General features: G+C 40.5%; 3 protein-coding genes across 3 annotated transcripts; 2 read left to right on the top strand and 1 right to left on the bottom strand.

Moving 5' to 3' along the window:
- Window positions 1-2,464: 2,464 nt before the first annotated feature.
- LOC112557641 lies at window positions 2,465-4,914 on the top strand. Its single transcript, XM_025227629.1, has 3 exons — window positions 2,465-3,132; window positions 3,372-4,511; window positions 4,783-4,914. The coding sequence occupies exons 2-3, from the start codon at window positions 4,023-4,025 to the stop codon at window positions 4,912-4,914; spliced, it is 621 nt and encodes a 206-aa protein (XP_025083414.1). The 5' UTR covers window positions 2,465-3,132; window positions 3,372-4,022.
- A 42-nt stretch (window positions 4,915-4,956) lies between these two features.
- LOC112556080 (neuralized-like protein 4) lies at window positions 4,957-11,191 on the top strand. Its single transcript, XM_025224695.1, has 7 exons — window positions 4,957-5,009; window positions 5,609-5,791; window positions 6,050-6,193; window positions 6,643-6,795; window positions 7,063-7,245; window positions 7,522-7,585; window positions 10,844-11,191. The coding sequence occupies exons 2-6, from the start codon at window positions 5,609-5,611 to the stop codon at window positions 7,552-7,554; spliced, it is 696 nt and encodes a 231-aa protein (XP_025080480.1). The 5' UTR covers window positions 4,957-5,009; the 3' UTR covers window positions 7,555-7,585; window positions 10,844-11,191.
- Window positions 9,073-21,600, bottom strand: LOC112556079 (6-phosphogluconate dehydrogenase, decarboxylating-like). The gene is made up of 13 exons (XM_025224694.1): window positions 21,443-21,600; window positions 19,447-19,522; window positions 16,100-16,279; window positions 15,577-15,642; window positions 15,272-15,390; window positions 14,876-14,942; window positions 14,570-14,704; window positions 11,360-11,549; window positions 10,806-10,933; window positions 10,554-10,687; window positions 10,358-10,457; window positions 9,543-9,665; window positions 9,073-9,399 (listed from the first exon to the last, which is right to left on the bottom strand). Exons 1-13 carry the CDS (start codon window positions 21,454-21,456, stop codon window positions 9,280-9,282), a joined length of 1,452 nt encoding a protein of 483 aa, XP_025080479.1. The 5' UTR covers window positions 21,457-21,600; the 3' UTR covers window positions 9,073-9,279.
- Window positions 21,601-22,127: the final 527 nt, after the last annotated feature.

Here is a 22,127-nt window from a genome sequence, read left to right as displayed (position 1 = left end):
GTACCACGGTAACGTTGACTTGACCAAGGAAGCTGGCAGACCAAAAATAAATAAATAAAATATAAAAAAACCGAAACAAAAAATACTGAAGTCCAACATAGCATTTACAGTACGAGATAGTGATGAACAGGTAACGTAAAGAAGGGAAAAAAAATTGAGATAGATGAGATACACGTGCGCGCGCACACACTGAAGTGAAACATATTCGGGTAAAAACAAAACAAAAACTTGACAAGCCATCAAAATAACAAGTAGAGAACACAGCAGTATCAAGGACAACAACACTCACCATCATTATTTTATTTTATCTCTTATTTTATCTTGTTTACACACCTCCAAGTCCTTAACTGACCTCGCGACGAGAGCTTCACTTGTCTACCCTGGTTATCACTCGATGGGACAAGCAGATACCCGCTGTTGTATCATCTCCGAACTTCCTCCTTCAAGGACTATTTTCTAGAGCCTTTCGCCATTTTTGGGAAGTCTGTTCTGAGGCATTGTTGACATTTCGAGGTTTTTCTTGAAGTCGTGGCGCAGTGGCGAGGTAAGACCTGTCCATGGCATCCTCTCAGACGGCTGTTGTATCTGAAACAAGTCAAAAGTCGTCTCCTAACTTTTGTTGTGACGGTCGTTGGATGGGGTAGGGGAACAGAGTCAGTCTTTGTGGGAGGGCAATGCCTATCACCTCTCATTCTCTACTTTTGAGGCCCAAACTAATTGGATATTTGTTCCTGACAGTTGGAACGACTGGGTGAAGGGAGAAAATCACTGCGTGATGCGGTTATCGAACTGCTACCTTCAGGTTTGGATGCGTGGCTCTACTAGACTATTCGCTTCCCATGAAAAAAAAAAAAAGACAGCCACACAGACCTGTGAGCACAGAATAATATACACAATGTGCACAGGCAAAATAAACTATTGAAAATAACTGACACGTACGATCCAAAACACACACACACAGATCCTTTTGTGTGTTTCTTAACAAGTGAAAACTTGAATCTGAAATAGTTTTGAAAAACCCAAGGAGTCAACCACCACGTGATTACATCGTTGCACCAATCTCAAGCGTCTATCTATCTTTTTTTTTTTTTGCCGCCCACAACAACTCGATCTCGCCCCCGAAACTCCGACACGAACTGTCTAGATGCACACCATAGACACATACACATTCATGTGTTGTACCGGTAATTCCCATCCTTATCTTCCGATATCTGCTCCCTCCTTCCTTCCATTCCCCCAGCCACTGACTGCAGGCCTTTCTGCCCTATAACCGAGACTGAGGCAGTGTGTTTACACACACACACCCGCCATTAAACTTCGGTGATCGGCACGTCTCCACTCGATATCTCTTCCGGTTACCAACCCACCCTTGGAAATCTCGATTTGTGAATTATTGTGGTGAACGCTTTCGTTACCAGTGAGTTGGATGTTGTGTCAGGGAAGGAACATTTCCTCCTGAGGTGACAGTTCTTTGATCCCCTTCTACCACAGAAATATTTTCTCGCGATCGTGAGGGGTTGAAGCTCAAGTTTTTTGTGAAAGAAGACGAGCGAGGTAAGAGTTATTTCTGTGTCAACTACAAATATCTGAACAGTTAAAGTGAACAGGGTGTAGCCATCGCTCTACACGTGTCAGCTCCTTTGTAGTTCGAAACATTCGATCAAGCTTCAGTCGACAGTTGGTGTTTGAAAAAGTTCAGGTGTTCATCGGATCTGCCCTGTGACCCGCCACACCTGAGTGAGTCCGTGGTGAGAGTCGCCACCGTAACGGGGTTGCATACCTGACACAGTGAGTGGGTGGCTGTGAGTGGGTGGGGTCATGTCATGGGGGCAATTTTCTGTGGGTACGTGGATGTAGACAAAACAGTACCACTGATACTGAGACAAGAAGTCGGCATCAGATAATATTGTACTAATGGCGGGAATACCGCGTGGTTGTTCTAGTCACAGTGTTGTTAGACAGAAGTAGCAGACGACATTTCTTCATGGGGTTTACCCGGAGCACCTTGTACTGTTTGTTGTGTTCGTGTTCGTGTTCTTTTTTTTTTTTTTTTTTTTTTTTTTTCATGGACGCTAAATCTAGAGGTGTGGAAACGGAGTGCGAGGTGACAGTGGGAGAGAATATTTTGAAACGATTTTTATCGGACAGTAAACCAGACCTCTAGTAGACATTAAGTTATTGTTGTCCATTTTTACACCAAAGTTGCTGTGTTTATTTATTCTTTTGATGCTTGTTTCATACCTGAACTTATGTGTCATTGCGTCTACCGACCTGTGTTTTTGTGTGTGTGTGGTTTGTGTGTGTGTTTGTGTGTTGTCGTATGTGTGACTATCAAACCAAGTAACAAGCAGCCGTGGGATGATGTACAAGTCATAACAAGAAATCCACTCTCAGGTCATCCTGTGCTACACACTACACACAACTTAGCGGGATGCCCCGATTTTTAGACAGGATGTTTACTCCATTATCTAAATACAGACAATGTTTGATTACATCTCTCTAGTCTGCTTGTGAAAAACATTATCTTTGCAAACACCGTTGTTACCCTTAGGACATAAGGAACTATATATTTATATCCCTTCCGGGACGGATGTAGTGAAGTAAACTGAGATGAAAGAGCAACTCTTCATTTTTCAGTTTCAGGAGGAAGACGAACTCAATAGTGACTGCTTGCACACACAGAAAGTGCCATTCATGATGGTGGAAAATCAGAAACAAGAATCGTGACAAATCTTGTCAATCTTTGGGTGAGCAGATTGAAACAGGTGAGCAGTAAACACAGTTCGGAATTTGTTTATAGCAATAGATCACCTGCAAACCTTGTGGTGCCGCGGTGATTATTTTACACGCCAGTGATGACGACGACGACGACGACGATGATGATGATGATATTATTTGTGGCAGCAACTTCACGTTGGCGAAAGATGGCAGCGGACGCCACTAAATATGAGGAAGAAAGCGATGTGAGTGTCGAGGAAGACGACAAGGCCCGTAATTCCTGCGACGACGACGAAAGTCGAGGTGAATGTCTGCAGACATCCACAACAGAGGTGGACAGAGAGGACACGAGCAGCCCAGCAAGCGAACACCCGAAAGTTGAAGATAAACTTCTCGACTCTACCCCGTCACCAGGTGAGATGTTTGTGGTGAACACATGTTGCTGATGCAGCTGTTGTCCCGGTAACATATTCTCGTCAGCTCTCCTTGCAGGTAATTCTAGACGAGGGTATATCCACCCTACACCCCATTGAATGAAGACTTTTATATCTCTAGAACAGGTGTGTGTGTGTGTGTGATTTCGTGCGTGCGTGCGTGAGCGCGAGCAGGTTGGAAATAATAACGACGATGAATGTATAGTTCATTGATTTCAGTTGAATCTCGAGAAGATGAGTCTGCAGACGGAGGCGCCACCTTGTGTCCGCAATGTCACGAACATTTCAAAAACCCTCGCATCCTTCCGTGCGCTCATGTCATGTGCCGCGACTGCGTGGTCAGCCTGCTGCAGCAGCTCCGCACCGCCTGCTGTCCGCGCTGCAACTGCTGCATCCTCGACCCGTGCCGAGACGATAACCGACGCGCCGAGGACATCGCCGACGACCTGAGCGAGGACAAGTCGACAAAGTGTTAGTGGACTGCGCCACCTTTCTACAGCAAAGTCATCCATGCGTATGCGACAAGCAGCAGGCGCTGTGGGTGTGCCTGCACTGCGGCGACCCCATGTGCAGCGCATGCGTCCAGGCGCACCGGAAGTTCTCAGTCACCAGCAGCCACGAGGTGGAAGAGTTGTCGGCGCTGTCTCCATCGACTATGGCCCTCCGCCGACATCCGTCCATCTACAAACCCCAGGACGAGACATTGGACATGTACTGTCGGGACCACAAGGTGGCGCTGACCTCCCGCGGTTGTGCGCGAGCACCGGAAGTGCGCCGGGGTCATCACGCTGGAGGACGAGTGCCGAGAGATCAACCAGACTGTCTCGGACCTGACTGCCAGCCTGTGCACCTCCAAGCAGGCAGTCCAGGATGCTCTCCTCCGGCTGGAGCTGCACGACAAGGACGAGGAACGCAAGATCCTGGATTCCCTGGGCGAGGGGGAGGCGGCCTTGCGACCAGCTGGAGAAGGCCGTGGCCGACTGTCGGCGCCAGTTCAAAGAGCGAGCGAGTAAGGCGAAGGAAGAGTTGAAGAAAGCGGTGTCGGAGCGACGGATGCTGCTGCAGGAGAAGCAGGGTCGCCTGGCATCTCACGTGCAGCTGACCCAGCGCGTGCAGGGCATGGGGGTGTGCGAGGAGAAGGTGCAGATGCGCCAGGCTCTGGAGGCGCAGGTCGACTGCAGTCTGCGGACGTGTGAGGTGCCGCAGGACCTGAAGGGCAGCAACTCGCCGCTGATCGTAGTCAACTCGGACATTCTGCACTTCATCAAGACGGCCATTGGCATTGTGGATTATGTGATACCTCCAAGTCTGTCCGAAAATTGGGAGGAAGTCGTGAACTTTATCAAGAATACACCGAGTGTGAGTTGCATTTCGCTTTGTTGAAAATGTTATTTTTTTCGCGTATGTTTTATTTCAGAAAAGGACAGATGCTCACACTTGGTAGTCAGCATCTGGCTGAATTAAGCTTTGTTTGTTTGATACTGATTTTTTGTTTGTTAATACTGAATTTTTTGTATTTATCTAATTGTTTTTTTTTTATTTTCCGCAATGTGATGATTTTAATAATTCGTCATCATGAAAACTTTGTATTTTGATTAATTGGCTTTTGGAACATCAACCTAATCTGCAGAAGTTTGTCAAGACAAGAAGCTGCTTCCTTCAGAACTGGAGTCACCACCACTTCAATCCACCCGAAAGTCCTTCGTCAGAAGTCCTGTCTGAACTCGACACACCGCAGTCCCTTGTGTCAAAAGTGTCCTGAACTCGACCATCATTCGTCAGAGGTCCTGTCTGAAGTCGACCATCCTTTTTCAAAATCCTGTCTCAACCACAAGCAAGCCAGCACTACCTGGCCAGGTGAGCAAGAGAAACATTTGAACGAAATCTAAAGACAGTAACAACTGATTATATCATGATATAACATTATTTAGGTAAGATAAATGAAGTGTCACGAGAGATGCAGACTTTATTAGTGAAGCCGAGTAAAATAATTCTACTTCTCAGTTCTCATCGCGTGTCCTGAAGTGAACTGGGGGATGGGGCGGTCTGGGAGAGTAGATGAGAAACTGTCACAAATGCATTGAGTTCCTGGTTCAGAGCTCGTCGTGGGTACACTTTCTGCATGTGGCAACAGTTCAATAGGCTGACCGTTGGAAGTGTATTTTCGGTTGGGTGCTCTGCCTGTTTCTATCCCTTTCACTGTGTTATTCCATTTGTGTGGATGATTTCTCATCACACAAAACTCTACTCTAGAGACAGTATAGATGAGATGGGTTCAGAGAAAATGCAATTCTTGATGGAGGACCAAAAACAAACAAACAAATAAACAAACAAACAAACAAACAAACAAACAAACAAACAAACAAACAAAAAACAGACAAACTAGTATTTTTCCTGTATGCAAACCATGGGTGAACCACTCTGCACAAAACACTGTAGCCGTGGGTCTGTGACAGATGACCAGATGCTCGATCAGACGATCGTCAATGATTGCCCCTGAGGCTCGCCGCAGAGGAGGGGAGAGGTTTCCAGACGATGAGGACATCAGGGGGCTGTATAAGAGCGACAGCTACATTTACACGTACTCGAACAGGAGCCTCGCTACTGACGACACTTTGCTGAGGGTTAGTCGTGACCAGGTGGGTGCCGTGTCCGTCCTAGCTTTGTTTTGCTTACCTGAAGCAACAGGTGAAAGAAGATTTTGTCGAGGTGCAACCTGCTAGAAGATGCTTGGAGTATGTTATGAAGTCTTCATAGCTATATCGAATTCAGTGAATTTAAGTTTTTTAATGTAAACTTGCTTATGTACTTCTTTCAGTGTGTATGAGAGAGAGAGAGACAGATAAGTAAAGTTTGAAAGCAAGTCTTGATTTTTTGATGTCGTTAATCTGTTTCAGCACTCTTTCCGGTTTCATAAAAATGCGGGCACAAACATCACGATCTGCGACAACAACACAACAGCCAAGACCAAAATCCCTGGAACTGTGGGACATGGATTACTTTTTTCTTGTCAGCCCATGAGACTTGGCTACCTGTACGAGGTGAGACTGGGTCAATGCTCACCATTTATCTGTTGGATCTTTGGTGTAGATAAAGATGAGGACTGACAAAGGGGCGATGTGTTCAGGTTTCCTGCCAAAACATGTTCGGTCCATTAGTTTATTAATTCTTATTCTTTTTGGTCAGATGTGGGTGTAGAAATACAACTGGGATTAAATCAAACTGTAAGTCAGTCATGAAGACGCTCAGCCAAGCGGGCAAGGACCCTGGCTTTGTGGAGTCGTTCGTTTAGTGTTTTCATCATTCGTCAGGCTGGTTCGAATCTGTGACCATTGGATTTTGCTCGTATATTTTCATTTATTTTGCTTACCGTCTGTCTTGGATCCTTTCTTGTAACGACCACAAAGTTTCACGGAGAGTAGCTTTGTGCCTATAAATAGCATTGTCACACCCATTGCACAGTGACCCTGGTGACCCCGTTCCTACGCAGGTGCGCGTGAAACACGTCATGTCTGAAAAGGGCTCCGAGATGTCGGTGGGCGTGTGCTTCCGGGATCCCGACTACATCACTGTGCCCGCCTACGCCAGCAGCATCAACCGCAACACCGGCGTCATCCTCTCCCATCGACAGTGCGACGGAGAGGTGCGTGCATGTGTCTGTGTGTGTGTGTGTGCACGTGCAAAGCAACACACGCCTCAATATGTGATTTCCTTTTAAAAACATAGCAAGCAATCATTACTTTTCACAAGCAGATCAATTTGTTCTGTCACCATCATCAAAGTTTCATCCACCCTCTTCCTTCAATAAAGGAATGAGAATTTCGTGCTTTCAAAGGTCCTAGGTGCCTTCTCCATTTATTTATATTTTTATTTAGTTTTGTGTTTATGGTAGTCTGAATCGTTTTCGTAGACAAACTGCAACGACCCCAGACGTCGGCTTGTGGACATCCCTGATGGGCAACGTGTCGGGATGCTGGTGGACTCGCAGCTGTGGTTGCACTTGTACATCAATGGTGTGGACTGTGGGCCGCTCACACAACTCAACCATACCTTCTTCTTCGCTATGTTTGAGCTGTACTGTGGAGTTGAAGAGGTATGTTTACATGGTTTAAGCACGTGACACTTATCCAGTTCACTATTTAGCAGAAATATCTTCAAATCAAATAATTCTGTTTGTTCCTCAAACGCCACTTTAACAGATGCCAAGCCCTTCATTGATGTATACATCTTTATGTAGGCTTTACTAATATACAAAACCTGTGTGCATGTGTGCGCGCGCACAACTACAAAAATAATTTGTGTTTGTTTTTCTATATCCTCACAGTCATTTGATGCTCAGTGAATAAAACTGCTTTTACTTCATGTATAGGTGTACTCTCTTCCTGTTCAAGAGGAACCCTAGACACCAGCTCATTTCTAATTGTCAGCTAAAAGTAAGTTATCTTTGTGGTTCAATTATTAACAGGACCCTCTATGCAGCCACAGCTTGGCAAATTGAGCAACCTGCCTGCCATCTACAGATACTATAGAAATAATGGTCACCAGTCGATTAGACCATGACCATTAGTTGATATGTCCACAACCCAGAGTTGATTCGACCACTGATCTGTCGATTCATCCACAGCCCTAAGTTGATTTGACCACCAATTACAAAAAATACTATTCACTCTCATACCTTTTTTAAAAATTAATTTGCCACATAATGTATATCTCAATATAGACCACTCCCCGTTGTTATTAAATGGAAAATAGAAAAATGATCAAAGTAATGTTCTGCATGAAATGAATAAGGAAAAACATTCCTTGTTCAATTTAATTCACACAACAGCAGAGCAATCAGCCTGTTTAGTACAACTTAAAAATAGTTTGTAAAATTACAAAACATATTTGATAGTCATATTAGCCACATAGGAGCTTGTGGAGACATGCTTGAGTGGATTAGAAGCTATTTGACTGTGATCTATGGAGATATGCCTCGAGCAACTTTCTGACCGAATGTGTTGTGCAAGCTTTTAAATACAATCCTGGTCATATTTCACTATATGCAAGTGGAAAGATGAGATCTGTATTTAAAATATTGTTTTGCAAAAACTTAATTCTAATAAAGACATCTTCCACTCTCCTCCGCCCACCCCAACACACAAATGATGAAAAAGCACAATCGACATGCACAGATCAAGCGAGGACGACAAAGGAAATATCAAAATAGACTTATTTTGTGGCCAAATTATTACACAGACAACAATAACTTTGTTAATCCACAAGGACAATTACAGATGATACTGTAGTTGAATCAACTATGGGTTGTGCCAGACTTATGTGCCATGGTTTAACTGGCAAATGGTCAAATCGACTGGCCCAAAATAAAGCATTGAAAAATTGCGCTGCACTTAAAAGCTGTAGTAGAATTTGGACAAACTGTAACTGTTTAAGGTCTGTTTGCCACTAAGTAGTCTCCCTTTGCTACTTTGCATGTTTGAAGAGCAATCATTACCCATCCCTGTAAGTTATCATATACTCATATTATCTGTCCTGTAGCTAAAAATTTTCATACCACTTAATAGTTTGTTTTAAGCCTGATTTCAAGTGTTCTGTTAGTGCAGTCCGCTAGCGTTGTGGTAAAATCTTTTGTCATCACTGAAGCACAAACTATAAGGTGCAGGTGATGTTGGTAGATTTCAGGAATAGAGCTTTGTACTTAACAGATGACTATCGTGAATTTTTACCATTCCATTGTAGTGTTTTACTGAAAATATAGTATTTGGTTGTAGAGATCTCACACAATTGGCCTTATATTCCTATGCTGAGGGCTAAGAATTGTTTATTATTGTTTGGATTCATGGCTTGAACAATTTTTACTGGTCTCTACATCACCATACAAACTTCAATCCTAATGAAAAAAAGCAATAAAAAAAAGGTCTACAAAAAATTCTTCCTGCAAAACACACTGGTCACTTGCAGGGTTTTATTTTGAAAGACTGGAATGAGAACTGCACAAGCCACGCAACAGTTCACAGTAGCCTAGGTTTCCAATGTCTTAAATTCGAGACCATTCTTTTATATGTATGCAGAGCTGTAAATATTTCAGCTTCCTTTCTTCTATGTGTACGTAAGAGCTATTGGCACTTCAGGCTTGGTATGTAGTCGATGAGACAGAACCTCCGTGACCTGTCCAGTTGGTGTGGACAAACTTTCCAGGAGAATCAACGCGCTCATAAGTGTGAGCTCCAAAATAGTCTCGCTGAGCCTAGACAAAAATAAACATTTTGTTCATAGTTCACCCTCTTTTCAACAAAGAAAACTAACAAACATTGAACATAGATATCATTGAACATACATATACAGTTTTTATACAGTTGCATCATTTCAACACTCAATCAGGCAAATTACCTGGATAAGGTTGGCAGGAAGACGGGCACTACGGTAACCATCAAAAAAGGCCAAAGCAGTACTAAAGGCAGGCGTAGGAATTCCCAAGGTAACTGCTGTGGAAACTACACGTCGCCATGACGCCTGCAACAGACACAAAGTTATTCTTTGCAAACATAAATTAGACAATTGTATTTTGCCTTCTTAATACGGCAGGAGTGGGACACTGCTCATTTAGTAACTTGGCTAATATAAAATAGAACCAAAAGATTGCCTCAACTTGTATGTCGTGTAGTTTTAGCCAATGCAATACTTCTTGTTGACCAGATTTGTGTTGGAAAATGCAATCTTCCATAAGTCTGAGTGTTGTTAAAGTCACTTAATGTGTAACTTTGCTTAAGTCTGCTATTTTTGGATGCAAGCCAAAGCCATCGCTCAGGCTGCAACCATGACAAAGAACTATTAGACTTGACATGCACAGCATGACAGCCATACTTTGCCTAATTGCTTTTTTTCTTTTGGAGGAGGGATGCCCCATTACATGGAAGTTACTACTTTTTTTTATCTTTTTGCCCATCACAGCAAAGTTGCCCACCTGTGTCTGGCTAAGAAGACTTAAAAGCTTGAACAAGAACTTCCTCCTGTAGATCTACCCCTGCCACACATAAACTTAAGTATAGTCATGTAATGCTCCCTTTAATGCTCAGTGCTAACCATCTAGCTCATACATATCGATGTGTTGTACACCAGAACAGGTTTCTAATTACTTTGCACATCGTCTTGTGCCAGTTGACAGACTACATTTTTATTGTCCTTAAGGACAGAAAACACCATACCTGACACTTTGCAATTTCTTCCTTGAAGAAACTATCCACCAGAAGATTGCTGAGACTGGGATTTTTGTCAAATGCCTGTTTGATATTCCCCAGGAACACACTGCACACAAGTAGAAAATTTTGGTGCACTTGGTGCCTGAAAGTACCGTTGATCAATTCTGGCTTTTGGTTGAACTCAATATTTATCATACTTTACCTACGGATGATGCAACCACCTCGCCACATCAATGCGATGGAACCATAATTAAGCTTCCATCCAAGCTCTTTTGCTGTCTCTCTCATGAGCATGAAACCTTGAGCATACGACACAATTTTGGAGGCATACAAAGCCTGGAACACACACAAAAAAATTGGTTACAAAAATAAGTTTTATGCGTGAGCATATAAATATATCTTTAAAAAAAAATGTATATTTTTAAGTCAGCAAGTTGTAGGGGATTGAAATTACATTTTTAATGTCCTCAACGAATGCTTTCTTGTCTCCAGAAAAACGAGAGGTGGGTGCAGGAAAGACCTGGCTGGCAGCCACACGCTCTTCTTTCAGGGATGAGAGACAGCGTGCAAAGACAGCCTCACCTGTGACAGCACAAGACCATAAAGCACTGCAGTGTAACAAGAGATCCATGAATATGTGTGTGTGCACGCATGAGGATGTAAATGTGTTTGCTGGCTTCACTATTTCTAGCCAATCCAGTAATCACATGATGCACAATCAGTCCGAGACTGATGATAAAAAAAAAGCTAGTGATTGAAAATTTATATGCATACTGTTTTCTGTTTTCATACTGTTATCTGATGTCAATCCTAGATGTAATAAAACAAAGATTTAACATGGACTACATGAGCTTTAATTCAAATCCTTGACTGAATGTGAATGCCTGTAGATTTATTTCTTGTAAACTACAATGACCATAAGATTATCTGAACAAACATGAACTATATCAAATGTCTTCAGCTTTATTTAAAAGAAAACAACCGAAAAAACAAACAAACAAACCATACCAATCAGAGTTACAGGCACTCCATACTCTAAGGAAGCAATTGCTGTCCATTTTCCAGTTCCCTTCTGTCCAGCACTGTCAATGATTTTCTCTACTAGAGGTTGTCCATCGGCGTCATTAAACTTCATTATGTCACGAGTGATTTCGATGAGGAAGGATTCCAGCTCACTCTTGTTCCAACTGTTAAAAATCTACACAGCACAAAACTGGATTACAAACTTTATACACAGTATAACTTGGTGGATTTTGCAGCATGTGTTCTAAAATATTACAAGCTTTAGTTAATAGTTACAACAATCCTTAATTCCTTAAAAGAAGTAAGGAAATGTTGTCTATTCTCATATCTCTTTCCTAACTTTCACAGGATACAAATACCGTTAATTAATGAGATGCATTTTTCATGTCATGGCAAAATATTTAAACTCCAGTCCACATAACTGATCTACACTGACTCTTGCAAAGATTCACAGGTTTTGGGTTAGTGTTTTGGTGACTTTATAGGCATGATTAATATATAGGCATAATTTCCATATCTATGAATAATAAGTACTGGCTTTTATTTTACATAGCCAGTGTAATCATTTAGTATTTGTAGTTTTGTTATCTGTAGCAGTTTTTATTTGGCCCATCCAAAAGTAATATGGCGACCCTTTAGGGCTTCCCATTCCTACTTAAACTCACCACAGTTGTTGTATCAAAGGCAATTATTGTAAAGGAACATCCTAATAAAGTCAAACTCTCTGAGAAATGAAACATCCATTCCACCACTAACCCCACACTTTAGAATAGGTCAATGCAACAAGAAATACTGCTGCTTTTCAAGAACCCTTGCTAAAGATTGCCTCCCTTTGATCATTGCTCCTCTGAATGACTAAACATTTTTGTCACTGCCTTCGTTATTTTTATCTCACTTGGCATGAATTTGATAACTCCATCTAGTTGTAAAGTTGCCATAATGTGGACTGTGATTTTATATTTTGAACTTAGCTCAAAAGCTAAAAAATAAGTTATTCATTACAGTCACTGTGCAGAAAACCTGTGTCAATGAACAATGAAGCTGTTTCATTGCATAAAAAATGTACTTTCCCATCCTTAAGTTATTGGAGAACAAGGTGTTAGAGCAGGGGTGGGCAACATACGGCCCGCGGGCCGGATCCGGCCCGCGACGGGATTTTGACTGGCCCGCAGACTGGTTCTGGTCGTACATGATAATGTGGCCCGCGGCCACATTCTGCCGCAATCTCCCACTACATGTACTAATTACTTGCTTACTGCGTCGAATAATAGTGACTGTTAGTTATTTTGGTTCTTTGTTTTCTTTGTTTTTTGGTTCTTTGTTTTCAGTTAGCATTAGATTTAGAAGTCGGCAAGAAAGCAGTATGTTTGTTGTGCAGTGAAAGTGTTGCCGTGATGACAGAGTACAACGTTAGCCGCCATTATGCGACAAACAATCAGGCTAAGGCAGGACTTTATCAGCAGCGGAACGGCAAACAAGAGCAACAGAACTGGACAGAAAACTTGTAAAGCAGCAGAATGTATTCGTAAAAGCCAAAGTAGCCTAGAAAGCTGCTACTCATGCCAGCTTGGTGGTCGCAGACATTGCCAAGCACAGCAAATCGTTCAGTGATGGTGAATTTGTCAGAATATCACAACACACTTTCCAACACTGGAGACTATGGCAGCCCAGATGATGTCAACTGAGAAATACACCAACATGATATCTACACTAGACAATGAATTTGCTTGTCGTTTTGCGGATTTCCAGAAACTTGCTGCTGAGTTTGATATCTTGTCATCCCCGTTTACAACTGACTTTGAAAAGGTGCCGGATGCTCTACAGCTGGAATTGATGACCTGGTTTGTGCCTCTACCCTGAAAGAGAAATTCCAGTCTGAAAGCATTCACAAATTGTATGCGTCAGTGAATGAGTCCAAGTTTGCCAACCTGAGAAAGATGACATGAAACTACTTGTTCTGTTCGGGTCTACATACATTTGTGAACAAACATTTTCGACCATGAACACTAACAAGACAAATCTGCGTTCCAGTCTAACTGATGTTCACGTGGAGTCTTACTGAGGATTTCAACGTCCGACATGGCATTTCTACGTCCCTGCAGCCAGAGTTCAAGCAACTTGCTGACAACTTTGACCGACCGCAGCTGTCTCATTGACTTCAGCAGCTATTGAAGTACATTACCTTAACATCATTAAATACTGTTTTCGGTCTCTATGCTTTAAAATTAAAGTTTACGAGTTTACATTAAACACGATTTATTCCTTGCATAGGTAGATAAATACGCGATTAAGGTATTGATCCAGTAGTCTGGCCCGCCAAGGACTTCATTTCCCCATATCCGGCCCGCCGACCGGAGAAGTTGCCCACCCCTGTGTTAGAGACTATACTTTTGTTGCCACCAATTCTGTTTGCAAGGATGGTGCCGCTCTCCTCTCTCTCACTGTCTTATCCTCCCCAGTCGTACTAATCTCATTCTACTAGTCTCTATGTGCTTGACAAAATGCTTTAATTAAAAATTTTGTTTGTACAATCACATAGATCTTAAACCCTCATCCATCTAATACGTGCACCTAACCATGTAGTGCCAGCGAACAACGAACCCTTGCCTTCACGGCAATATTTGTCAGTCACCACTTTAAAACATTTACACGTCAAGTACTGCTTGTTTTTTGTCGCCACATTTTTCCTTACATTTTTTACATACTGATGTAAGTATTTGTCTTACTTTGGTGCAAACATAAAAGTTGTATTTGTTAACCATTTTCTACATGCCAAAGCTACCTATGTGGTCGATTGCAAAGTTTTATCCAACTGGGACATTTTTTCCTATCATGATACAGTTTTGGAAATGGTATGAACTTCACTTGTCCGTTTTCAAGTTTTTCAGAGCACTTAGAATAAGTGTTGCATAAATTCCAAGCCATCTTTTTACCATGATTTTTTTGCTAAAATCAATGAACGTACTAATTATAGACATAGTGCTCATCTCAGAACAAGTGAAGTAACTCTACCTGGCAAAACTTCTCCCGCAGATTCTTTAAAGTTTCCATATTATTAGTCATAATGTCACTTCAACAGGTGGAGTGTCTAGCGGTTAATACTGGACTGAGAGCACTGTAAACTAAGACTTATCCAGGTTTTTATGTAGGTATATTTTTATGGATATACTGAATACATAAGTTTGAAGAACTTGCCTCTGCCATTTCTCCATGTGTCATGCCTAAGGCATCCTTCATGAGGCTGTAGGCTTCACAGATAAGTTGCATGTCTCCATACTCAATGCCATTGTGAACCATCTTCACAAAGTGACCTGCTCCTTCTGGGCCAACCTGAAAGGTGCCACAGGTTTAGAAAATGAACTGATCTGCCTATAATTATTTTACCAATTTACTCTTCTTTCAACAGATAAACATCAACCAAGCAGGCAAAGAACTTTAACCTTAATAATAAAAAAATTACACCATCCAAAAACATTAATGGTCACTTGTGCAGCAACTTACCCAGTCACAGCATGGGTCATTTCCTGCTTTAGCAGCAATCGACTGAAAGATTTCTTTAATTGCAGGCCTACAACATGAAATATACAAGGTGAAATAATTGGGTGTACCCGAGTGATGCTTACAATTTTACACTCTGAAATGACGTTCAAATCTGAATTGCAAGCTATCCTCCTCTTATCTAATCTTAGAAATTTAAAATAACTTCTGCAGTTTTTAGGGGAAAATTACATTACAATTCATACTTTTAAATGCAGTGAAATAACCTATATTTACTTGCTGAACTTGAACTATTTACTACAAAATTCTGACAGCTGTTACATTAATGTGGAGTGACATGACAACTATAGTTGGAATCTGGACCCCATGTGTTGCAAACATTGGTCATTCTACAATTACCATGCTTCATCAGAACCACCAGGCATAAGTGAAGGTCCATAGCGGGCGCCATCCTCTCCTCCAGATACTCCACTCCCCACAAAGAGCAGCCCCTTCTCCTTCAGGCTTTTGCAGCGCCTCTGTGACACAATAGTGAATAGCATGTAGCTTCTCACCAAAACTATCTTTCTTCATGCCTTGCACAGCTTGTAACTTTGATGTCTTACACAAAATTATGAAAAGAAAACTATACACAATGCCAAGAATACAAACCTTAGCAACACCCTGAACAGAAATTTACTGTACAGTACTTATTGACTACTTACAATAGAGTCTCTGTACTCTGAGTTTCCACCATCAATAATGATATCACCCTTTTCCAGCAGTGGGACCTGATAATAAGAAGAAAAGAAACACATTATACCTATGGAGCTAAAGTTTATTTGGTAATTTATAACATAAATGTAATATGTGAACTTGAATGTTTACCTTTGCTAAGTCATTTAAGCATAATAAAATTATCCAAATTCTAATTTATTTTATTTCTGAAAAAAAAAAAGAACAAATGAGGCAGAAGAACAGTTATAAAAAATAAATATACAATATCAACAAGAATATAAACCCCCAATATTTTGCAGCTTATATGCAGCAGAAATAAACTAAGCTAGTGAATTTCTAGTCTTGCTTTCTTTTTTCACTCTACACTTCCATTCGTATATGTCAATCATAACCTTCTCATCCCTCGGGGAGACACAATGCAATGAATCTAGGAGAGGAAATGGGCACTACCAAGTGAATGAAGCACAAGTAAAAGACATGATGTTACGCAGCAATCAAATCACAACCTACCAGGCTGTTGATGAAGTCATCCACTGCTTGCCCAGCCTTGACAAGTAGCATAACACGTCTGGGCTTTTTCAACTTTTGGACCATGTCCTGTAGTGAAGTGGCACCAATCACTTTGGTATCTTTGGCTTCATTTTTCAAAAATTCTTCCACTTTGGAAACTGTTCTGTTGAAGGCCACCACCTACAATCATCATGAGTATTTGCCATCAATTACAAGGTACTGACCTGCTTTGTTCTCCCAGATTACATAAGAGATTTCTGTAAATAATGCACTCCAAGCAAATATATTGACCTGATTCTTTTCTCTTTCTCTCTCTCTCATGGTGGGGAAAAGTGCTATGTAAATAAACATATTATCATACCAGATATTTGCACAATAATACATTCTCAAGCCAACCTATTTGGCGTGAATTCACATGCTCCTCTTTTGCATCTCCTTGTTTCAGTGTTTCCTGGTATATGAATTTTTTTTTTTTTTGTAAAATCAAAATGTTGTTTTCAATGTTATTTACAAGAAACATAAATCAAATGCTGTTCACTCTCAAGACTATATAACTAGCAATATAAATTCCCTCAAAGAAAGTCAAAATGAGTATGTCAATAGGTATTGTCAACAGCTCGTGCCCCTCATGCATAAAAATCCTCATTTTACACAGGTAAAGCCAGATGACACACCGAAACAAAAAAAAACAAACAAAAAAACCAACCCCACATATTTCGGTTTTGGTAGTGGTGGTGTATGCTTGTGTCCTTCAGTTAGGTTTGGCAATCGGCAAGCCTACTTTAAAATGTTTAATTCACCATGACTCGGCAAAAAGTGAACAACCCTGCTTTTCCCCTTCTCTCTCTTTACTCAACCTTATAACCCTGACTAGGAAAGGTGGTGGTGATTGGTGCGTGTGGTGGTGGTGGAAGGGAGAACGGGTAAATAGTGGTAAATAACTCATTTATCATCTGTTCAAAGACAATTCTAAGGTTCCAATCCTGTCTCAGGTCACAAGCTCTTATATCACGGACAGAGCTGGCCCTCGGATTTCCTCCCACGGTCCTACATCCCCACACGGTAGCAGCACTTCACTGTCAAATCAACTGAAACCATGGGTGGCACACCGCAGGCAGCATCCATGCCTCTTAGTTAAAACGTGTCTATAATCCTGCTACCGATCTTTTATCGAAAAAAACCCTAATCTGAGAAGAATTTTTATTCTCGGTGAATAATGTTTCAATGAAGGTTTCATGCAGAGGTGTCTCGTCCATTCATCCACGCATGGTAGCCACAGACCCCTGTCGGCAAGCAGTACATCTGCGGATGCGCGTGTGTAATTCATGTCACCACAAATGTCCTGCACCGCTTTCCTGCCACTTTTAATTGGCTTCCTGTTTCTGCTTCTATCATGACAGATTTAAAAACTACCAGGTCAAACCAGGCCTGAAGTCCTGAGGGTAAAAATTCATCTACTCAATCCCTTGCCCCTCAGCAAAGAATTAGTCATCGAATGACACGGGTCACTCTCCCCCTCCACTCTCCCCTCAAGTGTTAATGTGTCCTGTACACGGATGTATGCAATTGTCAGTAAAACGCTGTGTTTGCACTCTGTAAACATCAGTATCTGAGGACAACTAATATCAGCAGCGGTACATTTATGCGGAAAAAAGCAAGAAAAAAAGCATCTGCGTCAGGGCAAGATGGAGTATTTTGAGTAGTGGATTACTGCTACAAATTTCAACACCATTTTTGACTGTCAGGTGTCGACACGTTTGCACCTTGCCCTGATGAAAGCTCTTTAGACAGGTGAAGGTACATAGGTGCTCTGCATATGCTTTCTGAACACTGACTGCTGGGCCTGACACTTTAGACATTGGTCATGTATAGGTGGACTGCTGTCTGTAGTAGTTAGTCTGACACCTGAATAAACCGAGAGTTTTGTAGTCTCATGCCTCATTTTAGTAGTTAACTGGAAAAAATAATCGTCTCCCTGACATGGCAAACTGCGATCCGATATTTTCAGCCGTAATATCTCTCTGCTATCAGATCAGGATCACTCGTCAACCTCCTTAACACCGTTATCTAGCTACTCCCTTGTCACTGTCATCTGCTGAAGTTTTATCTTGTCTGACCACCACTTAAAAATAAACACAGTACATGGGCTAGAGGGAGGGAAGGGAGATTGGTATTTTACGACGAACCAGCAAGGCCATATCAGCCAGCATTGTAAACAGATAACATTCTGAGAATGAACAGTGTGACCAAGACGAGATCTGAACACAGGACAACCAATCCTCATGGTATTTTAAAAGGAAGGGTAGCAGGAATAGACAAATGATGAGCTAGCTGTCCATAATGAGCCCTCATGACTTTTGCTAAAAAAGAAAGAATTAAAAATAACTAACAAGTTAAGTGCAAGTAAATTTTTGAGTGTGAATTCATGTTTAGAATTGTATCAGTATATTAAACTGCTAAAAGCTCGCCGAGACCTGACAGCGAGAGACTCACAGTCTCGGCAGGCAAATAGCCAGCAGTCCAGAGATATACCTCCGTGGTATGAAAGAAAGAAAAGTCTCCCACCCCCCACACACATATACATACACAGAAATATACACGCATTTGAATATGTATATATAATATGCGTATATATATAATATGCGAATATATATGTGTTTATCCTGTGAAATTAGTAGTGCTAATAAATATGATCATTGCACTGTAAATTTCTCCTCTTCCAGATTACTGCATGGATTTTTAATAGCATCGTTCTAATAAAGTTCAGCAATGGAAATGAACAAATCTACTAAACAATGCTGCTTCAATGCTTGTTACCACATCCTCATTAAAGCACTAAAAAAACTAAGGGGATGTCACACTAATCACTTTGGTCAGCATTCAGCACCAAGGTCAACATGTTGGCAACCACAGAGCAGATAAGCTCACTGTTGTCATGGATCACTTGACATGACTTTATCTACACAAAGATGTCACAATGCCAAACAGGAGTCTACGGTCTGTTGTTCCAGAAAACTTCCCTCATTTTATTTTATTCACCTCTAAATAAATGTACAGGGTTTTTTTATAATAAAAGGGCATATTACAATAACTTCATGACTTCAAATTTTTGTTATAATAAAAATCTAATGCAGTACCTCTGGTAAATACAATGCAAATGCATCAACTAGACCACTCTCATTTTTATTAATGCATTTGTTGTATTTTCTTGTGTAGACTATTACTGTTACTCAAGGAATACACCAAAAAGGGAAAAAAACTGATTTGATTTGTTTTAAAAAACAGATGTGAATGTGCTACAAGATGCATTAGAAAACTGGTCAAGAAATTATAATCATTTCACTTACAGTAAAGCCATGATCATTCATGTTGAGGATCAAGTTCTGTCCCATCACAGCAAGACCAATTAGGGCAATATCACCTCTGCAATAAAATACAGAAATACAGTAAGCAGTGTTAGAAAATAATTTCATTACAAATAATCGCTTGCAATTCACTCATCAGTATTTCTGTATTATTTTGCCATAAAACACATTGTCTTGATGCTGCCATATTTTAGTCTGACAAGACAATAATATTAAAACTAGAATTTAAAGGCATAAAAAAACCAACACACTACTATCTTACCAGTACTGTAAAGCATAATTATATTTTCTATAGATCCATGAATTTGGTCTTTTGCCTTACTGACCCTTTCTTATTTTTCTCTCTATCTTTCCATGTTTTGAAGTGTATGTACAAGTAAATCTAGAGTTTCTTGGTATATGTGTGTAAGAATAACTGGTCTTGACACTTTTGTATTACTGGATTCTATGTACATCAGTTTTAATATGTATAGTTATTTTGATAGATGTTCACACCCTTGTTGGTACCATGCTCTTAAAGCAATAAAGAATCAATCTCTGACATATATACTGAAAATCAGAAATCTTACATTTTAGATTTTTCATTTCCTCTAGTTATATTCTGCAATTTTTCTCATCTAGTTTATGTGGTTATGTGCACATGATCAATGGCCTGTAGACAGGTATTCAGTATAATACTCTCAGTTACTGTTGATGTTCTAATGTAAGATAATGATAACTGTTATTAAATGTGTCATATAAAATTGCCTCAGCCTGTATAGCTCAGAGAATAAAGTGAGTTATGCCATCTATTATTCACGAGGATCAGAGAGGTTTTATGCAAGGAAGATCGACTGCAGATAATATTAGACTAGTATATGATATATTATACTATACTCAGTTACAGCAGAAGCCAGGTTTGCTACTGCTAGTGGACTTTGAGAAAGCTTTTGATTCTATTGCACACTCATTTATTCAGAAAGCCCTTAGATTGTTTAATTTTGGACCAGATCTTTTATGGTGGGTAAATGTATTTTATAAAGATGCAGAATCTTGCCTTATTGTAAATGGTTGTGTCTCTCGACGTTTTGTTGTTTGTTGCTGTATATTTTACATATTGTACTATCAAGTTAATTTTATTTTTATTTATTCCACACTCCACTTTATGAAGATCTTAATGATGAAGGCTGTTCACATTCCCCTTAAAATGGGCTCAGGCCTATTCAATAAACGTTTGAGTTCTCTCTTTCCTCAACCCTCCCCTCTGGAGGGGCAATGGTGTAGCAATAGGCTAGACAGTGTGAAACAATGCTTGAAAACAAAAAATTGCATATTCATTACTACTAGCCTATGTATATCTAGACAGAGACAGGTATTTTTTCATCTAAAATATATCAACAGTTACTGAAGATAACTTATTCTTTACAAATAAAGAAAAAATAAAATGAAGAAATAAAACAAATAAAAATATGCCTTTTTCAATAAATTCATCTGCTTTGCACTGTAAAGCTTTTTACCAGAAGCTAAAACCTGCATGGCATAGTATTATAATGTGGTTTTACTTTTAAAATTACTTAAAAAGTGGTCATTTTGAATGGGGAATTATCATTTGTGGAAGATCTCAAGCATCGTCGTAGTGCAATCGAGCTTTAAAGTAGGTATTACTGCACCGGGCGACCTTTATTAGTAGGTGATAAAATATGATACTGTGTTTTTATTGCTCACATATTGATAATGATTATTATCCTAGAAAGAAATCAGCGACGTAAGAAATTCTGCTCGACAGAACATCTAAACGGCGTCTAGTAAGCTTTGTCAATTTCTGCCAACTCATTGCATTGGCCTGGGCACAGTATGTTTTACCGAGGCATCGGCAAAGAGTACGGAGTAAACCCGGGTGGTGGGGTGGTGGGGTATATGGCGTGACACTCTACTGACCACCGTGTGACACAATGTCTGCAACGAAAGGACATCAAAGTATCGAATCTTCCATACTTACTGAGGGGACGACATGATGAAAATTTAAAAGACACTTTCCACAGGCAATCAAGCAGCGATGATCCAGCTAGACTGATATGTTATATCCGCAGTCCGTGGTTGTATCCGCTTTCTACTGCACCAGGGTTACTCGTGGTTAACTCTGTCCTTGACCCTGTCCTCAATCCGTTCAAGCATTCCTGTATAGTTCAGTTCTCAATAATGCTTTATCATCGTGGTAAACTTGTGGTAGAAAGTCAACAATTTTCTTTTGTACAAAACTCTCTTCAGCAGGAGACATTACAGTTGCACCAATGTGCTCCTAACAAAATTTGAACAGATTCAGTATCTCTCTCTATAACAGTCCGAAATTTAGAACTATTTTATAGTTTGGCGGTTAACATAATATATGTTGTGAAGTTGCAATCTGCGTGTAACTCAGACCCAGATAATAATAGCAAGGACGTATAATATATAGTTCGTGATCATAGTGACCTAGGCAAATATATAACCATTTCTACTACTGTGAGACATACAAACACACACACATGAATTGAATTATGTCTCGCAGACCTTCAAAAACAAAAGTTTACAAAACTTATAAAAAAAAAAAATAAAAAAAAATACTAAGCAGATTGAGATTTCAGCCACTATACATGGCATGAAGATGTGAAATTGTCAGCTTTGGATACAAGTATGTTTTTTTC

Source organism: Pomacea canaliculata, linkage group LG2 (genome assembly GCF_003073045.1).
Source record: "Pomacea canaliculata isolate SZHN2017 linkage group LG2, ASM307304v1, whole genome shotgun sequence".
NCBI lineage: Eukaryota > Metazoa > Mollusca > Gastropoda > Architaenioglossa > Ampullariidae > Pomacea > Pomacea canaliculata.
This window is presented reverse-complemented; position numbering and strand designations above follow the sequence as displayed.

What these genes read in the sequence shown, in the direction of transcription:
- LOC112557641 (XM_025227629.1), top strand. Translation starts at nt 4,023, where the DNA reads ATGCTCTCCTCCGGCTGGAGCTGCACGACAAGGACGAGGAACGCAAGA. An exon ending in TTATCAAGAATACACCGAGT is followed by an intron (nt 4,512 to 4,782) that starts GTGAGTTGCATT and finishes CCTAATCTGCAG; the next exon opens with AAGTTTGTCAAGACAAGAAG.
- LOC112556080 (XM_025224695.1), top strand. Translation starts at nt 5,609, where the DNA reads ATGACCAGATGCTCGATCAGACGATCGTCAATGATTGCCCCTGAGGCT. An exon ending in GACTTGGCTACCTGTACGAG is followed by an intron (nt 6,194 to 6,642) that starts GTGAGACTGGGT and finishes GTTCCTACGCAG; the next exon opens with GTGCGCGTGAAACACGTCAT. An exon ending in TGTACTGTGGAGTTGAAGAG is followed by an intron (nt 7,246 to 7,521) that starts GTATGTTTACAT and finishes CTTCATGTATAG; the next exon opens with GTGTACTCTCTTCCTGTTCA.
- LOC112556079 (XM_025224694.1), bottom strand. An exon ending in GGTGGTTCTGATGAAGCATG is followed by an intron (nt 14,943 to 15,271) that starts GTAATTGTAGAA and finishes TTCATGTTGTAG; the next exon opens with GCCTGCAATTAAAGAAATCT. An exon ending in TCGTTGAGGACATTAAAAAT is followed by an intron (nt 10,688 to 10,805) that starts GTAATTTCAATC and finishes TGTGTGTTCCAG; the next exon opens with GCTTTGTATGCCTCCAAAAT.